Raw genomic sequence first — 15,000 nt, 5'->3', positions numbered from 1 at the left:
TAACCCCCCCCCCGGTTACCTCGGGGTTGTTGGGGTCTTTGATGATCTGCATAGGAGGGGGTAGAGGGTTGTGGCTTTCTTCTTCTGGCTCCTCCTCTCCTCCACTTTGCCCCGCCTCCTCCTTCCTCGCCTTCTGCAGAAACAAAAAAACACAAAAACTACGACTTTATCTTTTGTGTGTCTTTATCCTGAGTGTGTGTGTGTGTGTGTGTGTGTGTGTGCGTGTGCGTGTACCGTCTGTGCATTGCCAGTTAGGGGTGTGGTCAGCTCCGCTCTGTTGTCCCGCCTCCTGGTTCTGATTGGAGGTTTCTTCTGTCCGTCAGCTTTTCCCTGACTCAGCCTCCGGACAGGACTCGTCAACCAGCGCTGCAAAAACACACAAAACCCTCTGAACGTCCCACTAATACTGATACACAGTATACTCAGATCCTTTACTGCAGTAAAAGTACATAAGTATTATGAGCTTGATGTAGTTAAAGTATTGCAGTAAAAGTACATAAGTATTATGAGCTTGATGTAGTTAAAGTATTGCAGTAAAAGTACATAAGTATTATGAGCTTGATGTAGTTAAAGTATTGCAGTAAAAGTACATAAGTATTATGAGCTTGATGTAGTTAAAGTATTGCAGTAAAAGTACATAAGTATTATGAGCTTGATGTAGTTAAAGTATTGCAGTAAAAGTACATAAGTATTATGAGCTTGATGTAGTTAAAGTATTGCAGTAAAAGTACATAAGTATTATGAGCTTGATGTAGTTAAAGTATTGCAGTAAAAGTACATAAGTATTATGAGCTTGATGTAGTTAAAGTATTGCAGTAAAAGTACATAAGTATTATGAGCTTGATGTAGTTAAAGTATTGCAGTAAAAGTACATAAGTATTATGAGCTTGATGTAGTTAAAGTATTACAGTAAAAGTACATAAGTATTATAAGCTTGATGTAGTTAAAGTATTACAGTAAAAGTACATAAGTATTATGAGCTTGATGTAGTTAAAGTATTGCAGTAAAAGTACATAAGTATTATGAGCTTGATGTAGTTAAAGTATTGCAGTAAAAGTACATAAGTATTATGAGCTTGATGTAGTTAAAGTATTGCAGTAAAAGTACATAAGTATTATGAGCTTGATGTAGTTAAAGTATTGCAGTAAAAGTACATAAGTATTATGAGCTTGATGTAGTTAAAGTATTGCAGTAAAAGTAGTGGTTTGGTCCCTCTGACTGATATATTATTATATATGACATCATTAGATTATTAATAGTGAAGCATCAGTGTTAGAGCAGCATGTTACTGTTGTAGCTGCTGGAGGTGGAGCTAGTTTACACTACTTTATATACAGTTAGCTAGTTTAGTCCAGTGGTTCCCAACCTAGGGGTCGGGCCCCTCCAAAGGGTCATCAGATAAATCTGAGGGGTGGTGAGATGATTAATGGGAGAGGAAAGAAGAAAAAACAAAGTTCTGATACACAAATCTGTTTTCAGTTTTTGGACTTTTTCTCTAATCTTTGATTTTTGCTGAAATATTGGATCATTTGAACATTTATTGAAATGAAAGCATGTGAGAAGTTTAGAGGGAAAAATCACTATTTGGTGGAGCTGTTAACAACTCATAGACATGTGAAATGTGACCCCGACTACACACTGCTTTTTGTAAGACGTCAAAAGACAAAAAGGTTGGAAACCACTGGTTTCATCTTTAACAATGTGTTGTATTTTAAAAGCTTGTTATATTATCCATTGTGTCAAATCTTCATCTGAAAAGTAACTAAAGCTGTCAAATAAATGTAGTGGAGTAGAAAGTACAATATTTCCCTCTGAAATGTAGTGGTGTGGAAGTAAATACTACTAATACTTCTGCTTCCACTGGATTTACTACTCATATCACTACTGTTGGTACCTTCAGGGTGTTTCCGGTCCCAGAGCCGCTGCGTTTTGGCCCTGGCGAGCCGACAGCGCCCCCTGGAGCCCCGCCCACTCCATACACTGTTGGGGAGATCACACCTGAGAGAGGAAAACAAGACGAGGGTCAACCGAGGTCATGATGAGCTCACTGTCTGTATGGTGAGTAGTTTCTGTTGTGATTATTGTCTCACTTTGGTTGGTCGTCTGAGTCTGGAGCCCCGAAGCTTCAGAGCCATAAAGACTGGATTCTATAGAGACACAGAGATACTGAACGTTAACACATTTCATTTAAATATGAAATTACAACCATAAATACATTTACAGCCACCTGTTTTTACGCACTTTTGTAATTTGCACTTAAAAAATCTGAGTGGAAACATCAGGAATTCAGGAAAAAAACTGAAATATCACAAAAAAGTTTTGATTTGGTTGCAAAAAGTTGTTTATTTCCACATCCAGCAGTTACGGAGCAACATTATCATTCATGTGGAGTCGTGTTTCTGTCCACCTGGTGAATGTAAGTCCAATATTCACTCTCTTTTAGCTTCTGTTTTTACTCTCTACCAACTCCTGAGGGAAATATCAGGCTCTTAAGCTGCTAAATGCTCCACTATGTTCACCAGCTAGTCTACAGCTAACTGTGTCTGTTAGCAGGTAGTGTACAGCTGCTTTTTCTGTAAAAACAGCTGCCTGCTGCAGCCAAAAACGACGCTATGAGACACTGAGAGTGAACCAGAACAGTAAAGTTGCAGCCGGACAGATAAACAATGAGCTGAAACTCACTATAAAGCTCCGTAAAGCCGAGAGGAGCTGCAGAGTCTCTGATAATTCACTGTAGGTTCATAACCAACACATTACACACTGACTGATCAGACTGTGCAGTTATAGACATATATAGATTACAGCTGCTTTAAAGAAACAATATAAATCCAAATGTTATTGAAACTTGATTAATTACGTTGTCTTGTTACGTCCTCTTCAACAGAAACACTGATTCACATTTGATTTTACAGATTTTAGAAATTTTACTTAAATGTTGTGAAACTTTTTAATGGAAACAAAACTAAAGAGAATCAAACAGTATCATAAATCAGGTTATATAGGAAATCATACAATCCACTGTAAATTTTACTTAAAAGACAACCTTTCAGATTTAGAGTTAAATAAAACTACAAGTATTATCATCAAAACTTATTATTTGATTATGGTTTGTATTAATAATCTGAATCTGTAAATTAACTATTAACTAAAGCTGTGAAATAAATACAGTGGATCGAAAAAACTACATCAACATGTAAAGAAACTTGTAACCACAGCTTTCAAATAAATGTACTGTAATACAGTAAAAAGTACATTTCTTGGAGATAACCCAAGTACAAGTACCACAAACTTTAGTAAATGTACTTAGATACTTTCCACCTCTGTAAATCAACATATCTTATTCTTTCCAAAATCTTAATCTGTAAACAAACTTGTAACCACAGCTGTCAAATAAATGTAATACAGTAAAAAGTTTATTTCTTTATGAAAATTGCCATGACATGGAAATACTGAAGTACAAGTACTACAGATTTGAACTTAGTTACTTTCCACTACTGCAAATCAACGTATCTTATCTTTCCAAAATCTTAATCTGTGAGGAAACTTCTAACTACAGCTGTCAAATAAATGTACTGTAATACAGTAAAAAGTACATTTTATTTTATGAAAAGTGGCATAAATTGGAAATACTGAAGTACAAGTACCACAAACTTTAGTAAATGTACTTAGATACTTTCCATCTCTGTAAATCAACATATCTAAATCTTCCCAAACTTTTAATCTGTAAACAAACTTGTAACCACAGCTGTCAAATAAATGTACTACAGTAAAAAATACATTTCTTTATGAAAATGGCGTAAAATGGAAAGTATCACAAACTTGAGTACTTTCCACCAGTGAATGTGTCACTGTGTGTAGTTATCTTTGCTTTCATCCTGCCGCTCTGCACATGCTCACATGATCTCAGGCTTTTAGAAACCAGCTGCATGAACACATGATGCAGAAATGAGTGTTTTTCAGGTGGCGTCTGGCTGACAGACAGTCCTTCCTGTCTTCTTCTACGACCCCCTGCAGACTGAACACACACTACTGTAGTTTGTGTGTGTGTCGGGTGTGGTGTATGATGGTTGTATGAAGCTTCCACAGAGATAAAGAAAACCTGTATTTCCTGTTTGACGCATACAACAAACACATTGGTAACATTCCTACTAAATGTCATCTAAATGTTTTTCTCTATTGGTGGAGACACAGTCACCTTGTTCTGTCACTCATTAACCGACACATATTTCCTCTTCAACACACTCTCTCTCTCTCTCTCTCTCTCATAATAAACCCACCTCGCTCGTCCTCTCCCTCTCCCACAATCCATCCCCAAATGGCAGAACAATCCCAGCATGCACCTCTGCCCCTCCGCATGCTTCAACATCAATCCATTCAGAGAAAAATACCAAAAAAACAAGAAAAAGAAAGAAAGAGACAAAGGAGTGATGTGGTCTCTCCACAGAACTGAATGAAACTACTGAGGAGGCAGCAGTATGGGGGGCGGGGCTAACCCAGGGGGGCGGGGTTATATGAGGAAGGGGTGTGGCTTATGTCGGCTATTCCAGTTTTCCCTTTTTAAATGACATTAGTCCTGTAGTTGACTCACCTGCAGTAAACACACAGGAGATACTTCAACAATGAAATTAGTCACCACTAATAATTAAAAAAAATTAATCTATCTAAAATTATTCAATTTTAAGTTTTTTTGATTTTAATTAAATAATTTAATTTTAATTTATTTTAGATTAATTCAAATAATCCAAAATTATAATCAACAAATTAAACAGAAAGATGTAATTAATAAAAAAAGTAAAAATATATAATAATAAAAGACATCAATTAAAATGAAATAAACATGAGTGAATAAAATAAAAAATAAATGTTATGATAAAAGAATCAAATAGAAAAATAAAATATATAAAAATGAACACAGAACAAATTAAGTTTGAATGTAATAAAATGTATTAATAATAAAATAAAAAAAAATAGAAAGTTCAAATTAATAAGAATAAAATAAAACAACAACAGTCAATTTTGTAAAATTGTAAATATTTCATATATAAATAAAACTAATTAAAATTTAATAGGATGAAAGATGATAAAGTAAAATAAACCAAACATACCAAAACATGTATATAATTAAATAAAATAAAATAAATGAATAAAACAGAAGGAATAAAAAAATAAACACGAGAGAACAGCTGACCTGAAAACAGCTGCTTTATTTTTAAACTGTAGCTCCCATTGTTTGCTAACGGGGACGACGACACAGCAGGTAGCGACACACACACACACACACACACACACACACACACACACACAGTAACACACCCACACACACACACACACACACACACACACACAGAGTGAGTCCGGATGTTAAACTGTGGATTCCTGTTGAGTCTGAAGCTGCTTCGGGTGAATGTTTAACCCTGAACGCGTCTCACCTCTGGACTCTGAGTCAGAGAAACATCTCACCAAACCAGATTACAGATTAAAACTTGGACAGAGTTTCTTTATCAGAACAAGGAAACGTTCACACTCAGAACAATAGATATGAACTCTGACTGAACACCAAACAGCCCAAACATTTACAGCTCAAATGATAATAAAGTTGTTATAATTACAGATAAATGAACGTTTACTCTGCTCGGTCTCATCTTAAGATCAACAACATCAGGTCAACATGCATCACTTTCTTTGAGCTTTAATTCCTCAGATGAGGAGATAATCTGTCTCCGGCTGTGTCTCAACAGGAAAATACTTTCCATCATATTATCTCTCTGACTGCTTGTTTACTGGCAGCAGATTCATTAATATCTGTTTTTGAATCAGGAACATTGAGATTGTTTATGTGACATATGGGGACGTTTGTTACATGTTTTTTTTACCTGTGGAAACATTTTTCAAGCTTTATCACCTGCAGGGACCTTTAGTTTGTTTTCTTTGTTACTCCTGGAGACATTTTTAGCTTTTTTTGTTACCTGTGGAGACATTTAGTTTCTTACTTCTGTGACATTTGGGGACATTTTTGAAGTTTTGTTACCTGTGGAGACATTTAGTTTCTTACTTCTGTGACATTTGGGGACATTTTTGAAGTTTTGTTACTTGTAGGAACGTTTAGTTTGTTATTTGCTGCTTTTGTTACTTGTGAAAAGGTTTGTTGTTACTTGTTTTGTTTTGTTTTTTAAGCTTTGTTACTTGTAGGGACATTTAGTTTATTAAATGTGTGAAGATATAAAATTGTGATATTACATAAATTCTCACAATAAACCACAGTAAGTCCCAGTTATTGAGCTGTCAAACTTCAGTATTCCTGAGCTGCAGCATTGAGACTGAAGGATTTTTCATCAGTGTGGACTGTCTCTCTCTACTGTTATGATGTCAGCAGACAAACAAACAGAACATGGTCAATATTTTATGTTGAGGATCTGTGTGTGTTTACAACTTAACAAACATGGATTTAAATATTTAGGGGGACACAGACAGACAGAGAGGGAGAGAGAGACAGACAGACAGGATGTGGGGACATCACAACATTTCAGTGCACAGACACCGCAGTGGACGAGGATATTTTTAAAGTTCCCTCTGTTTAAACAGGAAGTGACATCGGGCAAACACGGGAAGCGGCGGCAGCGGCGGCGGCAGATGGAGGAAGGAGTGACAGAAAAACATCATTTCTACGATGTTGACACTTGTCATCAGGTCTGATCGGTTTAACTTTACTGAACAAAGAACAAAAAGTTCAACTGAAGCTGCAGCTGATGGTGAGATTAAACAGAACTACAACTATCAATACTTAACATTACGACATTTTACCACATTATACACTGGTAGGTGTGATTGATGATTAATGATGATGATCAATACTCTTGTTCAGTTCTGGGCTGAATCACAGCTGAACATCAGAATGTTTCTAAAGTGATATTTGATGTATAGTTTATACTGTTTGAAATCACTTCATATTTACTATAATGAACCATGTTTAATCTTCACCATTTTATTTATGTGTAAATGTTTCAACTGTATAGTTTCCTTTTTTATATAGTTTATGTTTATGGACATCAGTCCCTCAATGCAATGATCTCAACTTTAGTGTTTATTCTATAAGGAGACACAGTCTGATATAATCTTCTACAAAACCTTCTTGTGGAAAAAAGGAATAAAACATAACAAATAGACACAGCTTTAAAACTGTCTCACTTTACTTTTATGACCCGACAACCAGAGTCGGTCGAATCTGCTCAGTACACAACGTCAACGACAACATAAAGGCAAACAAAACACATCAAAGACTCAGTATAAAGAGTCAAAATCTGATTAGTATTCAATGCCACCTTCTTAAACATCAAATTCAAGGACTTTTCAAGGACTGTCCAGGCCTAATTCCCTCAAATTCAAGGACCAAACAGGCATAGTTTGAGATTAATTACAGATTTTATATGATGAGAAGCAGCAGAGTAACTCCAACACAGCAAAACAATATTCAAGCACTCAAATTCACAAACTTTCAAGGATTTAAAGGACCTGTGGGAACCCAGGATATCTTTAATTACTGCTGTTAGCTTTACTCTGCTGGACACATAATATTTGTTCTACATAACAGAAAGAAGGTTGAAGGTTTTTATTCTTACACTGTTTATTGGTGTAAAGTTGTGATTTATGACTAAAGACACATGTTCACAACGTAAACACTATTATCAGACAGGAAGAGAGATGTTATCCAGACACTCACCCCTCCCGGCGCTGACAGCAGAGGAGGAGTTGGAGACGTTGGAGGAGGAGGTGGTGGTGTTGGAGGAGTTGCAGGACGAGGAGGTGGTGGTGCAGGTGGAGGAGGTGCTGGAGGACGTGGTGGAAGCCGGGATGAGCCCCTCCATGTCGGCTGCACTGTGGGAGTGTGACAGACAGAGGGCGCTCATCGGCAGTAAACCCTCCTGTCAGGAAACACACACAGGCTGATATCAGATGTTTGCTTTTCTACCTGCTGGACGTTCAAGTGAATAAAACAAGCGAACAGGAAGCTAAAAGCTAAAAAACAGTAAACATGATAGAAAAGTACCAAATACCTTTACAGGTGTTTATTTCACAGCAGCAGATTAATTAATGACCTGTGGAGATGTTTTGGGGACGTTTGATTTTTTACCTGCTGGGGCGTTTGATCTGTGGTTCTGACCAGACACCACCCGGGCCGTTCGGCTGAACGCTCCACCAGCTCCACGGTCTGACCGCAGCGGACGCTGAGCTCTCCAGCCGCGCCGGAGGAGAAATCCAACAACACCACCACTAACTCGCAGCCTCCCGACAGCTGCAGAGACACACAGGTGAGACACAGTATTAGACTTATTATGTTGCTATTATTGAAATAATAATAATACTCTTATTATTATTATATTAATATACACATTAAGTATCCAGAGGGGTGTGACCTGACTGTTTCTGCAGCTGGCAGGATGTTTACGTTATAATACTTCAATATACTTTAAGACAGAGAAGGTTAAATGTGGCTGTACAGTGTTATTTAATATCATTATGAATAAAGATAAAGATACTGCAGCAGTAGTTGGGAGGAATGTGGGATTAATAGATTTAAATAATATAAAATAATGTCGCCCGCCAACCTTTCTTCCCCCAAATAATAATATCTACAAAAGACTGAATGAATTACCCTCGACATTAATGGTAAATGCTTTGTTAACATGTAAGAAAATACAAGTCATTTGTACATTTGGGACTTTAAACAACAACATCTATTTAACATTTAACTGTGTTTGTCAGACAGCAGCTCCACCTGCTGGTTGAACAGTTAACTTGCAGCTGCTTGCTGCCTCAATATGATGATGATATTTTTTAATTGCACCAATATTTAACCAAATAGCCAGATTTTGTTGGTAATATCACAACATTTCATTCTGATCTGACACCAACATCAACAGGACCAGAAGCACCGACACTGATACCGATACATACACACAACTAATGAACCATCATGTGTTTTAATAAATGATTAAAATTATTGAATATATTTTCATTTCTAAGCACTAAACATTTCCTTTATTATTCTCTGTATCTATTCTCTGAATAATGAGTTGATAAATACAGAACCTGAACATGAGACTGATCCATTTAATCTGCTATCAGTCATATTGACGACAGTATTGATACTGAACATATATGGAGTATAAATGAGAGCAGAGAAGCTTCATTCATTGAACTTTAAATGTTCTCAAGTCTGTTTAAAATATAAATATCTAAAAACTAACAATTAGAGCTGCAACCATTAGATTATTTACTGACTATTAAATTAATCAACAACTATTTTAATAATCAATTAATTGTTTTGAGTCAATTTTGAAGGAAAAAAAAGTCCAAATTCTCTGATTCCAGCTTCATGAATGTGAATATTTTCTGGTTTCTTTAATCTCGAGTCTACGACAGTAAACTGAAGATCTTTTTCACCATTTTCTGACATTTTATGGATCAAACAACTAATCGATTGATTGAGAAAATAATCAACAGATGACTTAATGATGAAAATAATGGTTAGTTGCAGCTTTTACCAATAAAATCAAAACCTTTCTAACAACATTGATAACAGCAGTCAATAAGTGTTTTACACTTGTTATTTTTCTACATTTTCATTCTGTATTATTAAAAGTTTCTCAGTCGTAATTACAACTCGGACGTTGCTTTTAACACTATTTACAGTCAGAATCTCATAACGACGGTAAGAATATGATGTGAATGCATCATAATCCTCCTTCTGGTCTAATGAGTCGTTAACTATGATTCATATGAAAACATATGTAGAATTAAAGGAAAAATCCAAGAAGATTTGATAAAGTTTGGTGTCTTAAAATGAATCCAGATATAAAGAAACCACGAAATAAAGGACAAAAAACATCTGACAGGTCTCATGACATATACATAAAAACAATAAAATATTATAAAAGTCACATAAAAAGTCACCAATGTTTCCTACAAACAACCAACAGAAACTTTACAACCTTTACTGATAAATAAGCTCCAACATGTTTTTAGATGATGAAATTATTGATATTGCTCTTATATATCATCATACATCATAACAGCTTTTCTTCCGTTTCACTCGACATGACAAACGACAAAGATAGAAACTGTGAAACCGACGTTTATCATCTTAATGTGTGTTCGGCTCCGTCCAATCACAGCGGCAGGAAGGAGAAAACATCACGTCACTTGGACAATGAGATGAGGTCGCCATGGTTACCGGTGACTCTGTATGTATGTGTGTGTGTGTTGACTAATAGTTAACTGGAGCACATGGACTCCAGCTGGAAACACACTCACAGTGTCTGTGGGGAATACTGGGGTGTTCCCCGTCCAAATGGAACACAGCTGTGATTAGCTGCTCAGCCCAGCTAGCGTTAGCATCACACACAACACAGCACAACACAACACAACACAACACAACACAACACACAACAACACAACACAACACAACACAACACACAACAACACAACACACAACAACACAACACAACACACACACAACACAACACAACACAACACAACACAACACAACACAACACAACACAGCACAGCACAGCACAGCACAGCACAGCACAACACAACACAACACAACACAACACAACACAGCACACCACAACACAACACAACACACACACAACACAACACAACACAACACACAACACAGTACAACACAACACAACACAACACAACACAACACAACACAACACACAACACAGTACAACACAACACAACACACCACAACACAACACAACACAACACAACACAACACAGCACAACACAACACAACATAACACAACACAACACAACACAACACAACACAACACAACACAGCACAACACAACACACAACACACAACACAACACAACACAACACAGCTGTGATTAGCTGCTCAGCCCAGCTAGCGTTAGCATCACACACAACACAACACAACTCAACACAACACAACACAACACAACACAGTACAACACAACACAACACAACACAACACAGTACAACACAACACAACACAGTACAACACAACACACCACAACACAACACAACACAGTACAACACAACACAACACAGTACAACACAACACAACACAGTACAACACAACACAACACAGTACAACACAACACAGCACAACACAGCACAACACAACACAACACAACACAGTACAACACAACACAGTACAACACAACACAACACAACACAACACAACACAACACAACACAGCACAACACAACACAACACAGTACAACACAACACAACACAACACAACACAGTACAACACAACACAACACAACACAACACAGTACAACACAACACAACACAACACAGTACAACACAACACAACACAGTACAACACAACACAGTACAACACAACACAACACAACACAACACAGTACAACACAACACAACACAGTACAACACAACACAACACAACACAACACAGTACAACACAACACAACACAACACAGTACAACACAACACAACACAGTACAACACAACACAGTACAACACAACACAACACAACACAACACAACACAGTACAACACAACACAACACAACACAACACAACACAACACAACACAACACAACACAGCACAACACAGCACAACACAACACAGTACAACACAACACAGCTGTGATTAGCTGCTCAGCCCAGCTAGCGTTAGCATCACACACAACACAACACAACTCAACACAACACAACACAACACAACACAACACAACACAACACAACACAACACAACACAACACAACACAACACAACACAACACAACACACAGGATGATGACCACATATCAAAGCTGCAGTACACAGCATGCTGGTACATGTAGTATCTGTAAACATAAACTTTTACTTAAATCATTTATATTTTGGATGAAGGACTTTCTGTGTTTGGCTTCGTCACCACGATGTTTGCAATAAAACAAACGTATCAGCATCATTTACAGTCTACTGCTACCTGCCTGCCTTCATCTCTCAGACTACAACACCATAGTCATCATCACACACATAGCAACTGATTTTACAGTCGTCCTTTCATTGATTATCTGAAAGGCTGCAGTTAACAGTTATTCTCCTGATTAATCGATTAGTTGATTGGTCCTTAAAATGGTGAAAAATGTTGATCAGTGTTTCCTAAAGTCCAACATGACGTCTTCAAATGTCTTGTTTTGTCCACAACTCAAAGATCTTCAGTTTATTGTCATTAGAGACTAAAGAAACCAGAAAATATTCACATTTAAGACGTTGAATCAGAGAATTTAGACTTTTTATCTTTAAAAAATGACTCAAAATGATGAATCAATTATCAAGATAGTTGCCAGTTAATTTCCTGTCATTCAATTAATCAATTAATGAAATAATCACTGCAGTTCTATCTGTCTTCACATCTTCATCAGGACGATTAAATTCTACTGACTGAAGATCTGAAGATCAATAATTTCACTGTTTCCATCTTAACTAAAGCTGCAACTAACGATTATTTTCATGATCAGTTAATGTAATGATTATTTTCTTGATTAATTGATTCATGCTTTGGTTTATAAAATGTCAAAACATTGTTTTGTTTGACCAACCGTCCAAAACCCAAAGATATTCAGTTTTCTATCATAGAGACTAAAAAAACAGAAAATATTCACATTTAAGAAGCTGGAATCAGAGAATTTTTGCTATTTTTGCTTTAAAAAGTTACTTAAATGATTGTTCCCCGTTAATTCTCTGCAGAACGACTCATCAGTGAACAGTTGCAGGGCTGCAATTAATGATTATTTCCTCTATTAATCAAATCGTTCGGTCTATAAAATGTTGGAAAATTGTGATTTGACGTCTTTAAATGTCTTGTTTTCACTCAAAACCCCAAAATATTAAATTTTCTATCATATATAACGAAGAAAACCAGAAAATATTCACATTTGAGAAGCTTGAACCAGAGAATTTTTGTCATTTTTGCTCATGATTCATGATTGTAGGGCTGCAACTAATCTACTGATTATTTTCTTTATTAATCAATTGAATCATTTGGTCAATAAAACATCAGAAAATTGTTAAAAAATGTCCAAAATGTTCAGACGTTTTGTTCGACCAACAGTCCACAACTCAAAGATAATCAGTTTCCTTTCATAGAAGACGAAGAAACCAGAAAATATTCACATTTGAGTGATTTTTTATTACTTAAATGAAGGTTCCCAATTAATTTTCTACCGAATGATTAATCGATTAATGTGAATCAAGCAGTCGTTCCTTAATAAAGAGTCCAACTGAACGTTTCTTTCTCTTCATTCATAACTTCCAGTTCATCAGTGGAAACAAACGTCATGTTGTAGCGTAAACATGAGAGGAAGTAGAATCAATATGTCTCACATGTACTCCAGTGTTTCCCTTCAGTAAGTAAAGAAACATGGAGTTCAGTAAATGTTTCAACCCTTCTTGGTAAGTTGGTGAATCATCATTTCACTGGAAGTCTGTTATAGGAGATGATGTTTGTTTACTTTACAGTGATCAGAGTTTATAATCCTTCAAAAACCTGCGAGAACAGTTCGATCTAAACAGACGTCAATATTCAATGTGTCGCCTTTATTGAACAGGACGCCTCAAAAAAAATCAACTGATTCAATGATACAAGAGTCAGAGATGTCCTCTGTTATGATCCCCGGCACTGGAAAAGCTCATAAAGCTTCTTCTTCTTCTACTTTTTATTTTATTGCACATGTGCAGCTCCGATTTGTGATTTTCAGAACAAGATTCGGTCAATATTTTATACACTTTAAAGGCAAATACGACGGCATAAAGGTTTAATAAACTTCAAACTCAGCAGTAGAGTTTATTGAACTTCCTCCAGGTTATAAAACGTCATTGATCCACAATCTTAATCAAGTAATTGATGATCAGGAGGTTTATTTATACTTGAAACTAAATTATAAACTTCCCTGGATGCTTTGTGAATTACATCCTGGCATCTCCTGATATGAAAACATATATTTCTGTTTTTCTTTCTCACTCTCAGCTCAAATACACCTGTAGTTTAACTGTAATATTACATTTTCTGCCATGTTTGTACCTTGTTTTATGTAATTTATCTCACTGACAGACATGCAGCAAGCTTCAGATCCTCTAAAACACCACTAACAGCCCTACAGCCAGAGGGGTCACAGTATGTGAGGGGGTCAGAGGTCACAGGCCCCCCCCAGCCCCCGCTAACCCCCACCCTCAGCTAAATAAGAGGCAGGTTAAAATAAATCAAACGTACCTCGTGTGGAGAGCAGAGAGAGGAGAAAGTTTCTAGAAGGAATCTGACGACGAATAGAGGAAACTCCCTCATACACAAACATAAAACACACACACCCAGCCAGCTGCAGCAGCGGTGAGGTCATGAGCCTGACAGACACACCCCTCTGGATGCACTCAGCGTATGACTGTGTGTGTATATGTACATGTGTGTGTGTGTGTGTGTGTGTGTGTGTGTGTGTGTTACCTTGTCGCTGTCGGCGGTGTTTTGAGATGTTCGGGAGGCGATGGACACGGTGTCCGGTTGACTGCTGGCATCTCCCAAACTATCTGCATCCTCACTGGTCTCCCTGGAGGATTAAAAGTGTGTAACAGACACAGATGTTACTGGTTTTTTTAATCCCAGTTGTCACTGTAAAGGTGAAGAAAGTGTCCAGAAGTATGTGGACACCTCATGTATTGTTAGTCTGACTGGTTTTTTAGTTCAAATGAAGGGAAATCTTAATGTTAAAGCTTATTTTAGGACTTAAATCTTTGCTTTTTTGTGAAATATTGGACAGTTTTATATTATTTATAAGAATTAATTAAATCAAACCAACTGAGACCTTTAAAGATGAAAATCTGGAAGTTTGGATGACGGGTCACAAGTAGACGTTGCTTCATTTTAAGAGGTTAAAAGAGGCTGATGAGTCAGTATTCAGGTATTTATTAGGTTTATTCAGATTTGGGCTAAATTAAAGGATCCATTAATGGACTTTAATGGGTTTAAGA

At 36.7% G+C, this 15,000-nt stretch overlaps 1 protein-coding gene and 1 long non-coding RNA gene across 2 annotated transcripts in view; one reads left to right on the top strand and one right to left on the bottom strand.

Moving 5' to 3' along the window:
* Nucleotides 1-7,680, top strand: part of LOC137177028 (uncharacterized) — a 13,691-nt gene extending 6,011 nt beyond the window's left edge. The window contains exons 3-4 of the long non-coding RNA XR_010925932.1: nt 1,901-2,058; nt 6,583-7,680. This is a non-coding gene — a long non-coding RNA (uncharacterized lncRNA). The remainder of the gene's footprint in view (nt 1-1,900; nt 2,059-6,582) is intronic.
* Nucleotides 1-15,000, bottom strand: part of LOC137177001 (kalirin-like) — a 61,563-nt gene that overhangs the window by 11,048 nt on the left and 35,515 nt on the right. The window contains exons 39-45 of the mRNA XM_067583073.1: nt 14,477-14,579; nt 8,129-8,290; nt 7,718-7,919; nt 2,091-2,147; nt 1,895-1,998; nt 235-366; nt 20-133 (exon numbers count right to left, since the gene is read on the bottom strand). Coding sequence (XP_067439174.1) covers nt 20-133; nt 235-366; nt 1,895-1,998; nt 2,091-2,147; nt 7,718-7,919; nt 8,129-8,290; nt 14,477-14,579 — 874 coding nt within the window. The remainder of the gene's footprint in view (nt 1-19; nt 134-234; nt 367-1,894; nt 1,999-2,090; nt 2,148-7,717; nt 7,920-8,128; nt 8,291-14,476; nt 14,580-15,000) is intronic.

This window comes from Thunnus thynnus, chromosome 24 (genome assembly GCF_963924715.1).
Source record: "Thunnus thynnus chromosome 24, fThuThy2.1, whole genome shotgun sequence".
Lineage (NCBI taxonomy): Eukaryota > Metazoa > Chordata > Actinopteri > Scombriformes > Scombridae > Thunnus > Thunnus thynnus.
This window is presented reverse-complemented; position numbering and strand designations above follow the sequence as displayed.